Source organism: Onychomys torridus, chromosome 5 (assembly GCF_903995425.1).
Source record: "Onychomys torridus chromosome 5, mOncTor1.1, whole genome shotgun sequence".
In the NCBI taxonomy this organism is placed as follows: domain Eukaryota; kingdom Metazoa; phylum Chordata; class Mammalia; order Rodentia; family Cricetidae; genus Onychomys; species Onychomys torridus.
The window spans coordinates 89,998,629-90,018,602 of NC_050447.1; the positions used below are offsets into that span (position 1 = coordinate 89,998,629).

The 19,974-nt window shown below is 46.9% G+C and overlaps 1 protein-coding gene and 1 pseudogene across 2 annotated transcripts in view; both read right to left on the minus strand.

Moving 5' to 3' along the window:
- Nucleotides 1-288: 288 nt before the first annotated feature.
- Kcnk1 (potassium two pore domain channel subfamily K member 1) overlaps nucleotides 289-19,974 on the minus strand; it is a 35,190-nt gene continuing 15,504 nt past the window's right edge. For both annotated transcript variants that reach the window (XM_036187799.1, XM_036187800.1), the window contains 2 exons: nucleotides 5,728-6,123; nucleotides 289-1,437 (listed from right to left, as the gene is read on the minus strand). In XM_036187799.1, coding sequence (XP_036043692.1) covers nucleotides 1,178-1,437; nucleotides 5,728-6,123 — 656 coding nt within the window. In that variant the 3' untranslated portion in view covers nucleotides 289-1,177. The remainder of the gene's footprint in view (nucleotides 1,438-5,727; nucleotides 6,124-19,974) is intronic.
- Nucleotides 1,445-3,222, minus strand: LOC118583959 (annotated as a pseudogene).

The window sequence follows — 19,974 nt, forward strand, 5'->3', positions numbered from 1 at the left end:
GCATTGGGCTTAGGTGGTAGGGAGCAAGCGACCTACTGTGAGGAGACCACACCCTGCAGTCACAGAGTATGGCCAGGTCATCATCAGGTGAGGGGAATTAACCCATGACAGCAAGATAGAGGCCTCAGTGAACATCTGTCATCACACAGGATCTTTCTGATTTTTCCTTCAATAGCCCTTCCTGATATCCCAGATACACCAATGCATTGTTACCATACAGTATCTCTAAAGCAGTACCTACATAGACAATGGACACAGAGGACAACACCAACATAGTAAAACACGAGATTGCAACCTGCCATGATTTTATTGATTTCAGCTTCTAAATGTAGAATTCTCAGATTACCCGACATAATCTGTTTGTTGGGGGCATTTCACCGTGTTCTGTGCTTCATTGTGAGGTGGGCAGAAATAGTGGTGTGCTTTCCAGGCCAATGTCTTCACTCTCTCACAAATTCTCTTCCTCACTGGTCATCTGGTCCCACATCATGGTAAGAAAGTGGAAACATACATGGTAACAGAATAGATCCTGATTTTCTCTTGGGTTTCTATGTCTCCTAGCTTGTTGTGGCAATTCTGAATCCCTTAGTATAAAGAGAAATCAAAAAGAAAAAATATTCCTTATCTTGGCTTAAGAAGTACAGGGAGATCTGGTAGCCTACAGGTATGTACAGGATATAAACATATTTATACGTTCTATGTACACAGTGGATGGTAACCTATTCATTATAAATAGAGTTAATTTAGACACTACAAAAATAATCATTTTGGATAGGTACATGCAAGCCAGGACACTTAAACCTATTTATAAAATACATCTCTAAAGATTTCTTTTGTTTGTTTTTAAATATAAATGTTGCTATTTAGCTGTTGGCGAAATGATTGGAATGCAAACCCAGAGTCCCCAGTTACATATAAAACCTGCCTCCATCCACTGCAGCACACTGCTTCAAGTCCCCAGCGTGTGCTGTCCAGGTGATTGCATCTCCTATGAATTACAGGCACACATCTCATTTGCCCAGGGATTAGACACCCACCCCCAGAGCCCCAAGTTCCTTGTTTTTAAAATATTGTTAACAGTAGATATTTCTTAAAATAACATCATCTTGGCTTTGACTTTCTTGTAAAAATGGATAGTCAAGGCTCTGCCTCATGTCCGGGGTCTGACAGCCCAGGCTCAGTGGTTCGCAGAGCCGTCTTCATAGGGTGGTGACTGGGAGGCCACAAACGGCTCATTTTGCTTCTGATCCTCCTTTAGGCCAGCTGCCTGCTCAGTGATGGAAGAGAAGGAGAGCTGGTCGTGCTCCATGATGTGAACTTGATCTTCATCCTTGTCTTTCTTCACATAGAACATTTTCCTGAATTTCTTCAGCTCATGGAGTTCACAGAAGGTTTCCAGGACGACCAACATGGCGATGAGTCCGAGGAGAAGGTAGCCTGCAAGGCAGAAAGCACTCCGTCAGCTCAGTTTGACCTAGTTACCACAAAGCCAAGACGGAACGACTTATCCTCCTCCCGCGCCACACACACAGTTCTCCAGCAGGTCCACTGGCAGTTTATTTTGGGGAATGTTTGAAGTCTACGGCTCGGGGAGGAATGCAAGGAAGAGCGAAATGACTTAGCCATCAATGAACTTGGATTAGTCACAAGCACAGGCTTCAATTGTGTGTGCGTGAACTTCACACAAGCAGGAGGGTGGACCCATGCACACGAGTGCAGAGGCCAAAAGTCCCTGGATGCCACGTCTGCCACTCTCTGCTTTATCCCTTGAGACAGTCTTTCACTGAACCTGGAGTTAGCCTGGCAGCCAGCAAGCCCCAGCGATCCTTCTGTCTCCACCTCAGCTGGCACTGGGGCTGCTGATTTGCAGCCATGCCCTGCTTTTTATGTGGGGGCTGAGAATTCGAACTCATGTCTTCACGCTTGGTGTGCTCATTCTTACCTGCTGAGCCATCTCCCCAGGCCTGGCTTCAATTTTTTTTTTTTTTTTAAGTATTAAACACTCTTTATTTGATAACATACAGAAAGCACTGCAAATGCTCTCAGCAATAAAAGGCAGCATCCTTGACAGAGGGAATTCTAATTATATCGGCATTGCCAAGAGCAGAGAGATGCTTCCTGACATTTAGCCACTGACTGAAACAGGCCAGTGAACACAAACTGGAGCACAAGCATCTTCTGCTTGGTCTTGAGACAGTGAGAGAAGGTCAAAAGTGTTTATACACCTTCATATATCCAGTTACATAAACCTAAGACCATTGGATCGGTTTTGTGGTCATATCCCCATCTTTGTAGAAAGTTGACTATTACTGGTTAAGGGAGAGCAGTATTTACGCAAGTGGAATTTTTATTTTAAAAAAGATCATATCCACTTTACCACAAATCAGTTTTACCTAAATCTGGACTGTCTGACACAAAATATTGTTAGCCATTCATGATCTGAGTTCTGGTGTACGAATTAAATTATGGTACATACTATGAAGCCATGAGACATTTGTTTTGTAATAAATAAGGCAGGTGGTATTATATGTTAGTCACTTTTTTCAGATAAGTCATTAGGTCTCCCCTTTCTCCCTTCCTCTTAATTCCAGCGAAGATCTTTTTTGTTCCAGGGATGTATTTTTGGGGATTCTCTAAATACTCCATCAGAGTATCATCTCCCAGGGTGAGGCCTTTCTTCTTGTTGGCATCTGTGTGAAAGACGCCAGCGGCCTGACCTGTTTTCCACCCAAACAGCCATGGAGACTTGGTCCAGTCTTATGCTTGCCTCCCTTTCCACAGTGTGGCACTGGGCACACTTCTCAACAAAAACCTTCTTGCCTTTCTCAACATCAGCCATTTTTAATTCACTCAACACCACTAACGCTACTCCCTAAGCTGGGCATCCTGCTCTCTCCTGGCTCCAATCTTTAAAAGAAGAAAGCAATCAATTGTTGCTTATGTGGCTTTGCTTAAGTCAATTGACTCACCATACTCACCTAGTATGACCCTCTCCTCCTTGGCCTTAGAATCAGAGAGTCACAAAGTTTTTCACATTATGTGAGCATCTTTTTGAGCACTAGATATTCTTGACATAATTTCTGCTTCTCAAGCCTTCTATGATGTCGTTGTCAGGATCTGGGCATGGGAACAATTCCCTAGATAACTACAATTTTCTCATTCATGAAGGATAACGGCTATTTCTTGGAACTTGTAATGGGCAAATAGTGATTTTAAGTCAGTTTCAACATTAAAAAAAAAAAAAAACAGATTTCAGAAAAACAAAAAGCAAACTCACAGAAAGAGACTGGAAGGGAATGTCAGAAGTCCTCACTTCATGTCCCAGTAGTAAAACGTGAAAGGAAGATTTCCAGAAAATACACAGTTGAGGAAAATGTAAATTTGCAGAGTAGGAGTGTGGACCCCGGATGTCCCAGGCAGACAAAGTTTTGGTATCTCCACCTTTGAACTCTCGTTATGACAGCAAGCAGGTGCCTCAGGGACGTCCTTGTGGCTGGCAGTAGCACTGCCAGTCAGTAGACAATGCCACTCCCTCCTTGGTTACTATTTAGCCAGACTCTGGAATACTGCCAGAAGTGCCCATGGGTTTTCAGGCAAGCTGTGGGATTTTATTTTATCTACACATTCAGACCATTAATTCCTTGGGTGCTCAAGTTCTGAACACTCACAGCATAAAACCTGTCCTGGCTGACTGCCTGGGAAACACCGTCCACACTGTAACAAGGGGCACAGGTTATGGAGGATTCAGTGTTTGAAGGAAAGCTGAGAGAGCGCACGTATCAGGATATAGAGGAGGCCAGTTTAAACAGAGAAAAGTTGAACCAGAAAACGCAAACGCAGGGATATTCTATTTCTCTAGTTCACAAAGAAATTAGAAAGCAAAGTGAAAATTAAAGAATTGCCTGCTAGCGTAAATGAGAGTTAAGGTGATGTCTGTCTATACTGCTATCAAATTCACACAGAAAATGTCTAGAACTCCTTTGGCCAATGCCACCCAAAGAGGATGGGAACTCAAACTCCAGTGACTGTGTGGACTTGTGTCCCATTTGGAGACCTCAGAGTTCTGTAACTCACAAAAGAAGTGTGTTCATTTGCGGCCAGTAATCCTACTTCTTAGAAAGATCTCAAATATAAGAAACACAAATACAAAAAGATCTCCACACCGAGGCCATGTGTCATGCTGCTGAATTAGAGGCAAATTAGATGGTCAGCAAGCGAGGCAGGCGGGCTGTGGGGTGGTCCCTGAGTCACACACAGGCTCTAAAATAATAAAGAGCATAAATGAGACCCTCCTTGCAGGGCTCTTTGGCAGATACTGACTGTGCTTGGACTGGAGCCAGAAGCCATGGAAAGCACTGGGGGTTCATGAGTGCAGGCTGTGTTCCCGGTGAGCCTACGGTTTCATGGAAATATTCAAATACAGCCCAACCAACCACTTTGTGGGATTAAGAGAATAAGACAGGGCAAGGGCACTGACTGCTTATGAAACCATGACTTCCTAGAAGCTGTGACTGGGTCACAGGTAAGAGTCTAGAGAAGGCAGCAGTGGGAAGCTTGCTGCACGTCTGGAACACACAGAGGGCTCACACAGAAAATACAGTTTCTTCCAGAGGGGTGGCTGCATTTTTCCAGACTGTCCTATGTGCATGCAGGCGTGTTTGCTGGTGAATGCGCATGTAGATGCACATTCTATGTCTTCAATGGCTCTCCAGTGGTTTATTTCTGTGACAGAGTCTCTTGCCGAAACTGGAGCTTGCAGTTTCAGCTAGACGGACCTGTGTGCGACCCTGGGATCCTCCTGTGTCTGTTCCTTCCATCATGCCACCACACCTGGCTTTTCATGTGGACGCTAAGGATCAGAACTTGGGAGTCCATGCTTGTGTGGCAGCCACTTTACCAGTGGAGGCATCTAAAATGTGTTGCCTACTTCATTTTCTACACATGAATTCTGAGAGTAATTGGTGACAGGTCACTTCAAAGTGGAATAACACAGACAAATGAGGTCAGTGACTACTTGAAGAAATTTCCTGGAAAATTAAAGAGCATGATGTCAGTGACAAGCTGAAGTTTTCTTTTCTTGTGTGTAAAATACTTAACAGTGTACAGTAAGTAAGTTACTTTAGTAAAAGGTGGCTACTCTGCCTGTTAGACCATTTGAGAAGTTGATTAGGGGGCGGGGAGGAAGAGGGCTTGGGCAGTCAAGAGCATCATCACAAGGGGGAGGCCCTGAGTTGGGTCCTCCAAGCCCTTGGGAAATGCTGGTGCCATGGCTTATAACTGATGGCGAGATGGGAGGTGGAGATGGGTGGGTCCCCAGAGCTCCCTGGTTAGCCAGTCTTGGCTTCTAGATGAAATACCAAGTCAAAGAATGACCCTGTCTCAAATGAAAAGAAGAAGGTACCCAAGGAAGGGCTGGGGAGAATGTCCTCCAACTTCCACAAACACAAACAGGGATACCTGCACACCCCACATGAAAACACACACATACAAGAAACTCGGCAGTGACTTTCAGGTGCGCTGGAACCGTAACTAAGCAGCTGGAGCTGTGATGGGAACGGTGAAGCGGAAATAGCCACAGGAAGGCGGGGGGGGGGGGGGGGGGGGGGGGGTGGTGGCAGGGGAAGAAAACATATCCAAGCGAAAGCAAGGACTGTCAGTCCCTAGGAAAAGCAGATCATGGAAAGGACAGAACAGACATGCACGGTGCAGCCTGCCACAGGTACTCACACGTGATCCCGATCTTGTACAGCTCTCTGAACTTCTGGTTGTAGCCTTCCCCTGGAACATAATCCCCCAGGCCGATGGTGCTCAGCGAGATGAAACAGAAGTAAAAGGATTCCAGGAAGTTCCAGTCATCCTCCAGCACAGAGAACACAGCGGCTGGGATGAAGAAGAAGCAGGACACGGTGATGAATCCCAGCAGAACAGCGTGGACGATGGCCACCACCTGCTTGGAGAAGCCCCAGCGGATGTGGAAGTAGAGGACGGGTCTGCGGGTGACGTGCACGGTGACACGCTGGACCACAGCTGTCAGGAAGAGGAGGGTGAAGGGGATGCCGATGACAGAGTAGATGATGCAGAAAGCCTTGCCGCCATCTGACAAGGGCACCGTGTGGCCATAGCCTGTGAGGAGAAAAGGCTCCGTGAGGGCACCGGAAGTACAAAACAAGTTAGGAAACAACATGTCTGTGGGCCATGAGGAAGAATCTGACCTGGTGTGAGCCTTCAACGGGGTGACCACAGTCATTTGTGAGGCAAGAAGATGTGTGAATCATAAGAAAGTTAAAGGTAGGGACCCAGCAAACAAGAGAGACCACCCCAAGTATTGGACATGCATACTCCAACAAACAGAAAATCAATTACCTACAGCATCCACCCTTTCAAATAATCCTCTCTGGACTTCGGTAGCAAGGAGCCCTGAACCCTAAGCGAGGGCTCTTGAACCAGACACATACTCCCACCCTGTGGAGGGTAGTCTATATTTTTATTCTTACCTCTTGCTTTTTTTTTTTTTTTTAAAGACTTAAATATATTATGGGCAAAACATGTGAATGTCTGTGTACATGAATGCAGGTAAATCTGCGTAGGCCAGAGGAGAGCCACCTGGGGTGAGAGTTGGGAATCAAACTCCAGCCCTCAAAGCACTGAGCCATCTCCAGCCCCCACTCTTACTTTTAATGAATCTACAGTTTCATGACTGCTATTCTGTCTCATGTCTATTTCATTGTTCAAGACACAAAGAACCTGGACATCATGTCCTGGGACACCCCTAAGATCCCTTCTGGTAACATTTGGAGTGTCCAGCCATTTTTCATGAAATCCGACCCACTACTCTCATGCAGAGGTCTCTGGCTTAGGACACACTACAGGGCTGAACAGGAAGGTGAGTGTGCTAAGGGACAACACCCACATCACCTCAGACCACTCAGGAAACTCATGCCAGGACACCCCACTCATCATGGCTGACCCCCATACACACTCCCCACGAATCTTCATTAGTGTCTATCTACAATCTGAACTACGCTCCTATTGGAACCCGATGACTCACAGAATGTTTGGGAAGAACTAACTAACAAATAAAGGTGTGTGAGGAAAAGTAGGCTGATAAGAGGGAGTGGGAGGGTGGAGCAGACTCAGTAAAGACCCAGAAAGCAAAACCTCAGTGAGTCACGGCTGAGCAATTCTTTCCAAACCTCTTAGCCCAGTCTCTAGTTTAAGAACACAGTCAGAGCTGCACACAGTTCCCCTCTTGCCATTTCCAGACATTCAAAGACCTCATGATTCCGTCACCCCCACCAAACCAACACTTGAGGACTGGTGATTGTTGGTCATAACATGTGTCTGGTTTTCTTTCCTCAAAATCATTATCAAAAAACCCATCAGGGAACAAATGAGAGAACTCAGCCAGGAAGGAGGCTCTCTGGACCATGTTTGAAATCCCACAAAGGCTTTCTCCTGAAATGGCAAATGTGTCTGAACAAGTCTGTTCAAGAGAGAGCGAGGTAAGTGTACTTTTAAAAAAAAATGAAATTAGGTTCTGAAAAAATGACATGTTAGTGTAATTGAAAGGGGTTTCAAAGTGTGGTCTTAGGAATTGATCTTGCTTAAAAATTACAATTCTAAAACCCTTCGGTTGCAGATTCAAATTGTTTCATTCTCAAGTATCTGATATTGTTAAAACAAAAACAAAAACATTTTTCTTGGGGCTCAAAAGACGACTTTGATGTCCTCAGCTCTTGAGGACATAAGTTCAAATCCTCAGCACCCATATAGAAAGCGAGGAATAGCCATGCATGCACCCAGCTCAGTAAGAGGGCAGGGGAGACAGGAGGATCACTGAGGCTTGCAGGCAGACAGACTAGCTCCATACTCAGTGAGAGATCCTGTCTCAAGGGAATGAGACAGAGTGATAGAGCAGGACACTCCTCTCCTCCTCTGGCCTCTGTACCCAGTGAGTAAACACTCCCCCCCCCCCCCCACACACACCTTGATTGTCCTGATTGCCTGCCCCTAAGGTACACAGCTCATGAGCCACAGATCATCTTCTGAACATGAACACACCCCTCCACATAGTCATGTTTTTGTGACGTTCCCAAAGCAGAGCTTCTCACAAGTGGCACATGTCCCCAAATGGTTAAGAACCACAGCTCTGAGCACCAATTCCTGAATCCATCTGGTCCCCACGCAGCCAAGAGCTCCTAGAATACTGAGGCTAATTTTGAGCTTGACATTTGGAGAGTTGGGGCTTCCAGACCGCATGAAGGATGCCAACAGTGTGCCACAGTAAGGCAGCACATGGAAAGGGGAAGAGCTGGGTGTTTCTTTTGATGGAAAAGAATGAGAGCAGTTGTAAGTCAAGAACCCAGCACCACAGAGGCTGCAGACAGGGCAGAAGCTAGAGTTTTCATTAGGCATTCAGGGGACATGTTCCAGTAATCAGAGATAGCGAGACATGGATTCTGGAGATGGATTTTTATTGAACCGTAGCAAAGCAGAAATCCAGGAGTGGAGTTCTGAGCTTGTGACTTGGAGTGTGAGGCAGTGAGAGCATCCCCAGGCTAAGATAGCTAAGCAGAGATTTCCAGGGTCGGAAATGACTGGCAGGGAGTTTATAGAGGAAAGAAAGTGATCTGAGGCAGGGGATAAAACCTTGTATGTTTGTGGATGTTTGTGGATGTGTTCCTTTATAGGGGGTATATATATATTTTTTTTGAGTTAGTTGTTTTGAAAGTATTACATGGGACTGGAGAGATGGCTCAGCAGGGTTAAGAGTACTTGCTGCTCTTGCAGAAGACCCCGGTTCTGTTCCTAGCACCCACAGGATGGTTCACAACTGCCGTGGTTCCAGTTCCAGGAGATCCAATGCCCTCTTCCAGCATCCACAGACACTGCATGCATGTGGTACACATACATGCACTCTCACACACCTAAAAATAAATATATAAACAAACACTTGGGGAAAAAAAAAGAAAGTGTGAGACATCTATGTCACACTATGTCACACAGCATATGTCTTTTGTCCCATCTGTTCCAGAAAATGATGTGATTTAGATTTCTGTGGGGAGGCGGGTAGAAAAGCAAACAAATTTCTGGTGACCTAGGCACTGGAGAGATGGCTCAGGTGGTAGCGGAGCTTATAAGCATGAAGACCTGTGCTCCATTCTTAGAGCCCATGGAAAAAGTCAGGCACTGTGGGGTAGATACACTTGGAATCCCAGGGCTGGGGTTTGAACTGGCAAGCCATGGACCAGTGAGAAACCTCGTCTCAAAGACAAGGTGGACGATACCTGAGGAACAATAACCAAGTTTGCCCTTTACCCTACACACACACACACACACACACACACACACACACACACACACACACACGGAGGGAGAGAGAGAGAGAGAGAGAGAGAGAGAGAGAGAGAGAGAGCCTGATATGATTTTTACTCTCAAACTTTGCTACCTCTTTTAATCATAAATCAACTAAATCTCATCTACTATGATGTTATTTTCAAACTGTAAGCATGATCACCATACAGTGCCAGATCTGGCTGCAGAAAGACATTTTTATGTCTGTAATAGAATCTGGCTAAGATACTAAAAATTACAAGCATGGGACCCTGACCCAGGGCCATTTTTTTACCCCCTTTGATGTTTATATAAATCACCGGACAGTGGAAAGTGTGAGGGTTAATTTTAATTATCAGCTTGACACAATCTGGTCACCTGGGAAGCCAGTCTCAGTTACAGATTATCTAAGTCAAGCTGGTCTGTGGGCATGTCTAGGAGGGACTGTCTTGATTACATTGATTGATGTGGAAAGACCCAGCCTGAAAGTGGGTGGTGCCATTCCCTAGTCAGGGATCCTGAGCTGTTTAAGAGTGGAGAAATCAAGCTAAGCACTGGCAGGTACGTTTGTTGCTCTCTTCTCTTGACTGTGGACATAACGTAACTAGGGGTTTCAGATTCCTGCTCCAGTGATGAACTGTCATGGAACTGGAATCATGAGTCTCCAAACCCTTTCTCCCTTAAGTTTCCTTTGTCATGGTATTTTATCACAACAGGAAATGGAACTAAGATATAGATTCTGTCTCCAAACAACAGCAAAAGAGCTAATTCCTAGGAAGAGAGCTCTAAACTTGATTCTTAAATTCCAGTCTTCTGCTCCTTAGCTGCTATGTATGGTCATAGCTCTGCATCTGTGAGCCTCAGTAGGGTATATACCACAGGTGGTCACACAAATGACAGCCGTTTGGGGACTGCAACTACACCAGCCCCAATACTGCACTGGCCCATCTCTAATCTGAGGCTGTATTACAGAACTGGCTGCTTTCTCATTACTGTAGTAGACTCTCTGAAAGAAGCAACCGATGAGCAATGTGGGCTCCCAGTTTGAAAGGGCACAGTCCACCAAGGTGGGGCAGGCATGGTGGCCGGCAGGACCAGCTCCTGTCTGCGCTGCTGGTGATATATCTTTGAGAATCAGGAAGCAGGGAGCCTGAGGCAAGAAGCAGGAAACCTAGGACAGGAAGAAGGGGACCAGGGCAGGAAGCAGGGAGCCTGAGAATGGAAGCAAAGAATCTGGGACAAGAAGCAGGGAACCTAGGGAGGCAGAGAACCTGGGACAGGATGTAGGGAGCTGGGGCAGGAAGAAGAGACCCTGGGGCATGGAGCAGGGAGCTGGGGCAGGAAGCAGGGCTGGACTAAAATCCTTAAGGCTTGCCCTCCAGTGACTCACTTCCTCCAGGTGGGACAGACCCTCTCAGGAAATACCCACCATCTTAGGACCACTCATGCAGACACGTGAGATTGTGGATCATTTCACACAAAACCCTCACATCATGCTAACATGGGTGTGCTGGCATTTAAATCCCCTTCAAGGCGTGGCAGAGAACTTTTGTGGGCTTTCACATGCCACACCAGAGCAAGTCACAGATCTAGAATTTTCTCACTTGTACAGATGCCTCTGAGAGAGGTGTAGCTCAGCAGGTGTAGTGCCTATCTTTGTTTCTTTTCAATAACTAGCAAGATATGGAACAATGTATACCTTCACTATTGTTAGTGTGGTGCTCGCTGGGGAAGGAAGCCCAGGAAGGAGCTCTGGGCACTGAAAGTCACCCTGACAGAGACACACATCAGTGGCCTCTTGTCTCATTCTCTGTGAAACTGACGGAGTTTGCAACCCTGGACCCTGCTTGTTTCCTTTCTCTTTAGAACGGTGTGTCCCTACAAGGGCACAGAAGGAACAGGTCCTTCTCCAAAGCCTCTAGGCTTCCAGCCTACAGTGTCCTGCCCACTGGCCTGAGAACCAAGGGTTTGGACACCCAAGAGCAGAAGGAGGTGTCCCAGCACAAGGAGGCAGAGAGAATTAATCTTTTGTCCAGTATGTGCCCTTAACACTCTAGACACAGCCAGATACACTGGTGGGCAGATCTCCTTAGCTTAACCCTATGCTAACCTCCTCCAGAAACAAACTCCCAAACAGACCCCAAACAATGTTCAACTGTTCCCTCACAGTGCTGAGGTACAGGTGCACACCTACCTTTCCATTTGAGCGCCAAGGTTCTGAACCCAGGTCTTCATGTTTGCACTAAAAGCCCTCTTAGGCACTGAACCCTCCCCTCCTCCAGTCCCCACCTTGGCAATGTTAGTGACAGGGCTTGGCTGAGGGTGAAGAAACATCAAAGAAGCTGATAGAACAACAGATAAAGGTTCTCTGGAAGCCCGAGAGCATGAACTAGGCCTGCTGAACTACTAACTAAAGTCTTAGGGCCTCCCCCTGCCACTTCCCCCAGGTCCCCTCTGAGTTTAACATAATCACCCTGGAGCCATCACTACCCTGAGGTTTGAAAATTATTATCCGATAAAGGTTTCCTAGACATGCACTTTCAGAAGAGGGTGCACACACAGTCCCTGCTGCAGGCATTCCCCGAGGCATGCTCAGACAACTCAAGATTTAATCTTTCCTCCCCTGGGAACCGCTAAGTAGCATATGCTGGGAAGACAGACTCCAAAGGTAGCTCAAAATGCCGAGTGACAAGGAGGTGCTGCTTTCTTGAAGATTTATTTTATTTTTATTTGTGTGTATGAGTGTGCATCTGTATGTAGCTATGTGCACGTGTGCAGAGTGCGTGTGGGTGCCCGAAGAGTGTGTCAGATCCCATGGAGGTGGAGATAGAGATGGTTGTGAGCCATCCAGTGTGGGTTCTGGGACCCAAACTGGGTCCTCTGGAAGAGCAGCAGTGCCCTTAACAGTGGGGCTGTCTCCCCAGCCCACACACTGTTTCCTTGATGCTGCATTTGGGATGTGCCCCCAACCACAGAAAACCCACGAGTAATCAAGAGAGCTCCCACTTGGCCCCAAGCCCTGACTCTAGAACAGAAGGTGAAGTGGTCCTCAACCCTCATACAGTGTGAAGGGATGGGGACCCCCTGAGGGACCCTCTGGAGCAGACCAAATCTGCCCACCACCATGCCATTCCTGAGATTCACAATTGTGCTTTGTCAACATCCTTAGTGGCTACAGGAGCAGAGCAAGGTGTCCACTGAGGCTTTCTAGAACCTTCACACCTGTGGAAGCAGAAGTTTCTAGATGAACATAGAAGTTTCTAGATGTTCCTTGTGAACTTGTATGACGCCACTTCTTGATTCATGCAGGTGTCCTGAGGGTAAAGTGGAATGACCCATGTGCTGTATGTACTGAGCTCCCATGCATATGGGAAACACCACACTGCTGTTTGGCGGTTGCCTGGAAGAAACAGCACTGTGAACTGTCCCCACAACAAGCACACTCGTTCAGGTCAGTGATGCAGCTTCTTGGTAGGCCACAAAGAAGCAATCTGCATACTCCACTCTATTCTTTCCACTCAGTTTAATTCCCACCATATCTTTTAAGATATCATCCTCTGTAGCGATGACTAGAGATTACTAAAGCAGTCCAAGAGAGTAACTGATAAAGAAGAATTCTGAACCATCTGAAAATTAATTACACAGGCTGGCAGGTGAAAAGAATAAAGGCATTTAATCAGCTGCAGGTGAAGTCAACAAAAAAGACTGTTCATGTGGAAGCTTTGATTTACTTCCTTTGCAGCTGACCACCAGAGACACTGCACCCTGTTTTCCTGTTTAAGGTATAAACTTTCAGGACTGTTGACCCCAGTCAGGCCAGAATGAACAGCTAATGACTCTCCTCTATGAGCCCCTCTTGTGTGCACCACTGACATCTCCTCCATGCAAGACCCCACCCTCTGACCAATAGCCAACGTAGCTTGTGTTTCTTTCCCTTTCCAAAGTTTGTGAAGATGCTCTAGGGGCAAACTGAACTGTTTGCCATGGAAGCATTAGGACCTGAATTCAATCCCCAGCACCCACACAGATCCACCAGAAAACATAGGCACTGGGGAGGCTGACAGGTGAATCCTTGGGGCTTGCTGGCCATTCACCTGCTCCCTGCCATGATGCTCCCTGCCTCATCAGAGGCCAAAAGCAAGGCCAGTGGGCCACTAAACCAAAACAGGCCTCTCCTCCTTATGAGCTGATTGTCTCAAGTGTTTTGATGCAGTAATGGAAGACAAGAGGCACCAGAACAAACAACATTTTTTCTTCGAGTTAGAAAGGACTCTTTAGCTGAAGGTGAGCAAATGGGGACCTGCATTTCCTCCCATGAACTCTTTAATCACCTTGGATAGCTGGGACAGTGTCATCTCCCTAAAATGCGCTGTTCTTTGTGGAAATACTTTTCTCCCACGTGGTGGACCGGCATGCTTAGTAAACTCATGAACTTTCCCCGTATTAATCCACCCATCGTGGTGGGGCTGTGTCTCAGCCACAAACTTATATGTTTTCCTGCCTCTCCTTTTAGTGACTAGGGTGAGACTTTCTGAGACATTCCACTTGCCCTAGAGGAACCAGAAGACGCTGACTCCATGCCAGGCACCTTGATGCAGGACCTTTGCACACCATGTCACCACTACCAGAGTGTCCCTTGCTTGTTCACACACGTGGCTGGCTTGCTCACCCACTTTAAGATTTGGCCAAAGTCAACATGGAGAATGTAAAATATGTAAAATCCCTATGTAACCCCCCCCCCACACACACACACTCTCCCCGTGTGACCCTTGTATCACCTTTACCTCCTTATTCCAGCTTCTTTCTTTCTTTTCTTTTCTTTTTTTCCGAGACAGGATTTCTCTGTGTAGCTTTGCGCCCTTCCTAGAACTCACTCTGTAGACCAGGCTGGCCTCGAACTCACAGAGATCCACCTGCCTCTGCCTCTTGAGTGCTGAGATTAAAGATGTGCATCACCACCGCCTGGCCCAGCTTCTTTTAAGCGCTTATTTTATATGAAATATTTTTTTCACTTGCTTACATTGATGGTGGTTATTCTTCTGTTTTAAAATGTATGTTCCATGGCAAGAATGTCTGTTCTGATGGCTTTAGGGTGCCTCCCAGTGCCCCGAAGCCCTCCTGGTGCCAAGCAGTACTTTATGCTAGTGTGCTAGTATGAGTCAAATTGAGTTTCATTTGTGGGGTGCTTAGTATCGATTGTCAACTTGGCAGGACGTAGGATCACCTAGAAGACAAACCTCTGGCCACATCTCTGAGGAAGGGAACTGAGGAGGGAAAACCCACGTTTAATATGGGCAGCATCGTTACACGGGCTGGGATCCTGGGCCAAATGAAAAGGAGGGAGTGAGCTGGGCACCAGCATTCATCTCTCTGCTTCCTGGCTGTGGACACAGTGTGAGCAGCCGCCTCAGCTCCTGCCTCCGTGTCTTCCCCGCCGTGATGGACTGCACCCCCAAACTGTGAGCCAGGGTAAACCCTCCCTTAAGCTGTTTTTGTAAGGGGTTTGATCACAGTGAGAAAAGTAACTAATACAATTAGGCAGAAGTAAGTTTTATACATTAGTTGCTAACAAAAAACTCAGCTACTAGTTTGATGACCCAGGGATGTGTTATTAACTTACCATGTGTAAACTCACAATGTCAGACTGCAGGGTTAGGATGTCCTACCGGCTTAAACCCTCTGTCTTCACTCAACCAACCAAAAGCGCAAAACACAATAATGACCTTGGTGGGAAGCAGTAGGTTTCCCTCAGGTGAGGGTGTGTCTTCTGTTTATACCTACATTCAGAAAATAATAATTTATTTTTATTTTATGTGTATGAGTGGTTGCCTTTGCCTGCATGTGTGTATCTGGAGTATGTGTGTACAGCCCTATTTCCGTATCTTAACCCAAGATGCAGAGATCAACCTGCAGGGGCGATCTCAAAACATCCAAGTGACTTGAATGCACAATAAATAACAGTTTCCCTATAGTTAAGCTGATTTGTTTTCTGAGACGTATTATGTTTACTATACCCCAGGACTGTTGCTATGCAATAGGCAAACTATACACACAACATTTATGTGCAAATTATTATCATTTTCCATTCTCAAACTGATAATCATTACCCACAGATACTGAAGTAGTTTCTAGAAAGAAATTCAAAGTGGATGCTAACTGACCTTAGCTACCATGAGAATCTCACGTTTAAGGTTGACCAAACAATGACAACGGCACCAGGAACTGCTTGTATCTCAACGCTCTTTGGTCTTTCTGAGTTGATCCAAGGGTACAAACAAGCCTTGTCTACCAACCAGGGTCACAATGCACTATTGAGTTTTGGAAACAATTATTTCTTTGACTATTGTTCTTTTTAAAGTCAACTTAGTTAGTTAGTTAGTTATTGTGTTTCTCTCTCTCTCTCTTTCTCTCTCTCTCTTTCTCTCTCTCGTGTGTGTGTGTGTGTGTGTGTGTGTGTGTGTGTGTGTGTGTACACGAGTGTAGGTGAGAAGGCAACTTTCAGGAGTCAGTTTTCTTTGTCCATCATGTGGACAGGCCTTGAGGAGTGACCTCAGGTCATCACACTTGGCAGCAAATGCCTTTACCCACTGAACCATCTCACTGGCCCTTTGACAATTGTTCTGTCGGACAAAACACACACTCTGTGCTCCTCAGCCTTAGTGTGTGTACTAGTTAGGTTTCTCTGTTGCTATGATAAAACTCATGACCCACAGCAACTTGGGGAGGCAGGCATGGGTTTATTTGGCTTGCAGGTTCCAGTCCATCACCTAGGGAAACCAAGGCAGGAGCCTGGAGGCAAGAACTGACTCCCCATTCAATCTTCAACCAAGAAAACATCCTACAGACTTTCCAACAGGCCCATCTTATGGAGGCAAATCCTCAGCTGATGTCCATTTCCTCTTCCCAGGTGACTCTAGCTTGGGTCAAGTTGAGGAAAACTAACAGGCATGGTGGGAGGTATTGGCAAACTGGACAGCTCAACCAGGTAGCCATTTAGGTTGCCCCAGCTTTTCACGATGCAGTTCAAAGGAAGCATAGAACACAGCCCTTGGTGGCAAGTGTCCCTGGTGGGCACTCTGAGGCCAGAGGCTCTGCTGCATCACACCTCCTGGGTACAGCAACCCCAAGAGCCCAGGCTCTACTTCACACTGCTGTTCTGTCAGCTGTTTTCCATGACAGCAGATAGAGACAGAAGCAACTTAGGAGGAGGAAGAAAGATTTTCTATGGCTCTGTGTGTGTGTGTGTGTGTGTGTGTGTGTGTGTGTGTGTGTGTGTGTGTGTGTTCCAATGGCCACTTGTCCCTGCTGGGTAGAGCAGTCTGCTCTCCTTGTAGACAGGAGGAGAAGGGGCTTGCCCTCTCTGCCTGCTCCCCTTCCATCTCAGAGTGTGCATCTAGAATGTTCTTACAGATCATTATGTTGAAGGCTTCTTCCCCCAGAGTGGCACTTGTGGGAAGTGGTGGGGTGCTGAAGAGGCGGAGCCTCAGGGGTGACTTCCAGGTCACGGGAAGGGGTGCCTTTAAAGAGGAGAGTGCCTCACCAGTTGAGTGTTCCAGTGTTCAATCGCTAGGGCCCACACTGAAAGGAGAGAACCAATCCCCGAAAGTTGTCTTCCAATCCCCACACGCATGCCACAGCATGTACCCCCCAATAAACAAACAAACAAACAAATGCAATTAGAAAACAAACAAACAACTGTCAAAAAAGTAATTGTTGCCAAAACTCAACAGATGCATTTTTAACCCTGATTGATACCAAAGGCTTCTTTGTGCCCTTGGAATGTTCTAGACTCAAAGCACAGCTACCACCAAACTTGGCTGACTCAGAGCCCCCAGCCCATTGGGGCATATGCATTTGAGGTTTCACTGTCTTCTAATGTCTCACAGAAGACAGCTGTGTCTTCTGGACTTCGCTTTCCCATCTACAGATCAGAATCACAAAGAGCTGCCCAACCTTCCACACACAGATGCTAGAGAACACGGAAGTCCTGGCGGCCAAAGCCACCTGTCACTGCACAGCCGTGGGAAGGTAAATACCTCTTCTTGTCCCTTCTTATCTCAGCTGCCTCTGCTGCTCACTGGCTCACCTGCTCACCTGTCTTTACAACTTCTCATCCCCAGTTAATAATAAATGGATCCATGGGCCCCTGCTTCCTGAGGACACAGATCTGTGCTAACGACCCATTTCTTGCTCTCCTCCGGCACAGAACAGGGTTCCCTTACTGAACTGTCAGCATTTTCTATCCCCTCATTTAAGACCTGCTACGCCCCAACCAGAAAATCACTTGCTTACAAACAGAACGTGCCACGCTAGGAACAATTTAAAAATGGCTCCTTCTCAGGCTAATTCTAAACTCTGAATGACCGTGACATTTTACAGGTGATTAGTGGAGATTTTAGACAAATTAGAGCTGTGATTTGACTTTTTAAGCAGAGAACACTCACTTGACACTAAGACTACAAATCACCTCTCAGAAAACTGGCCACGGAAGGACAGTAATGCAGCCCAACAGTCCTAGACTCAGAGAGATTTCCCAATAGTCCTAGATCCAGTAACATTTCTTGAAACCTTCAGAAATGTGTATGGAGGCGCCAGCATTTCCCAAACACAGTATGTTAGTCTGGTTTATTGAAATGTGCCGACCTACATGGAAACACCCCGAGGACAAGCTCCATGGCACACTGACAGAACGCTCTTCTAAAAATACACACACACACACACAAGCACACATGGATTCAAGCACACAGATGCCTGCTAGAGAATTTCTAGGGAAGACAGTGGAGGTTCAGAGAAAGGGTCCGCACCCACAGGTGTACCTACACACATTTAAAGGACAGCTGGCTGCTGGAGAGATAGCTCGGAAGTCAAGAGTGCTAGTCCCGCAGTCACAAGGACCAGAGTTCGGATCACTGCACCCACATCACAAGCTAGGCATTCCCCAGATGCCTGCAATCCTGTTTCTGAATGGGGTGAAGACAGAAGGGGCATCTGGGCTTGCAGGCTTTTGCTCTAGTCTAGATACAAGCTCCAGGTTCAGGAAGAGATCCTGCCTCAGAGGACTAGGTGGAATGTGATGGAAGAGGACACTGATGTCCTCCCTGGGCTCTGCACGCAAGCTCAGGCATGTTCACCTGCATACCCATATGTACATATACACCCACGTTCACATAAATAAATATAAACATGTTCGTGTTCTCTAGCATCTGTGTGTTGGAAGAGGACTCATTAAATCCATCTAATACAGGAGTAGGTTCTTTAAAAATATTTATTTATTCACTTATTTGTTCATTTGTGTGTTTGTGTGTGTGTGTGTGTGTGTGTGTGTGTGTGTGTGTGTGTGTCCAGGTGCACATGGAGAGGCTATAAAATAACTCTGTAGACTCAGTTTTCTCCTTCGCCTTGACATGGGAAGGAGCTCATGTGTCAAGCTTGGGTAGCCAGTGCCTGTACCCCCACTGAGCCATCTTGCTGGCCCAAGACTGGTTTCTAAGGCTCACAGAAGGAACTGCTGTTGCCTGAACACCACCTTTCCCTAACTCAACTTCTTCAGGACCACAGTGGCTGCTGAACTGAGCCAACAACACACAGAAATACAAAGGTAAGCTGAGCACCTGGGAAGGCCCAGGAGCAGCCAAGACAGAGCTACAGGCAGACTGGAGACCAAGGAAGAGTCTACAGCCCCTCTAGGAATGGGGGACGTTCTCCTGGATAGTGTCTTTAGTGAAATGATGGTTAAGAGCTGGGGCACGGGACTGGAGAAATGGCTCAGCTGTCAAGAAATGGCTGCTTTTCCAGAGGACCAGGGTTCAATTCCCACCACCCAGTGCTGCTTGGGGGCTGGTGTGCAGAAGAGAATCAGACCACCTGGAACTTGAGTTACGGGTGATTGTGAGTCCCCTTCATCTTATGTTTTGAGTCAGGGTCTCTCTCTGAAATGGGAGCTCACAGACTGACGAGACTGGTTTTCCTGCAAGCCCCAGAGATCCTCCTGTCTCCTCCTCCACAGATCTGGAACTACACTCCATACCACCACACTCAACTCCTATGTGGATGTGCGGATCCACACTCAGGCCTTCATGCTAGCACAGCAGGAGCATTGCCCACTGAGCAGTCCTGATCTCTCTCCCGGCCACCATTTGAGTCCTGCAAAGGAGAAGGATGAACCCATCAGATTCTAAAGCCCCTCCCCTCCCCACTGTCATGTTTCCATGAGAACCTCAGCCTGATAAAGAATGGCCTCACCTTCCGCATGCCAGTTCTGGTACAGAGCACAGGCCGGGCTCAATTCCCTCTGCCTTTGAGTCTTCACTGCTGGCTGGCCTTGGCACCTGTTACTCAGGAGAGGCATCATGGGTGGAACCTAGCCAAGCCCTGACCCTTGGAGCCTTAGTTCTCAGCCTTTCTCCTAGTAGCTAAGTAAACTTGAGGCACCCAGTGAGTAGCTCCCTCACAGTCATACCCTGTCCTTCTCAGTGCCACTTGCTTGGTGACAAAGGACTACAGTACTGCATCTGCTAACCACTGTCCCTGTCAGAGTTAATGCTTATAATACAGGATAAGCGGGACAGGCTAAGACGGTTGGGGCAACCCATGCTCATCTTCTTTACAAGAACACTGCCCTGGTGTGGCTGTGAGGGCATC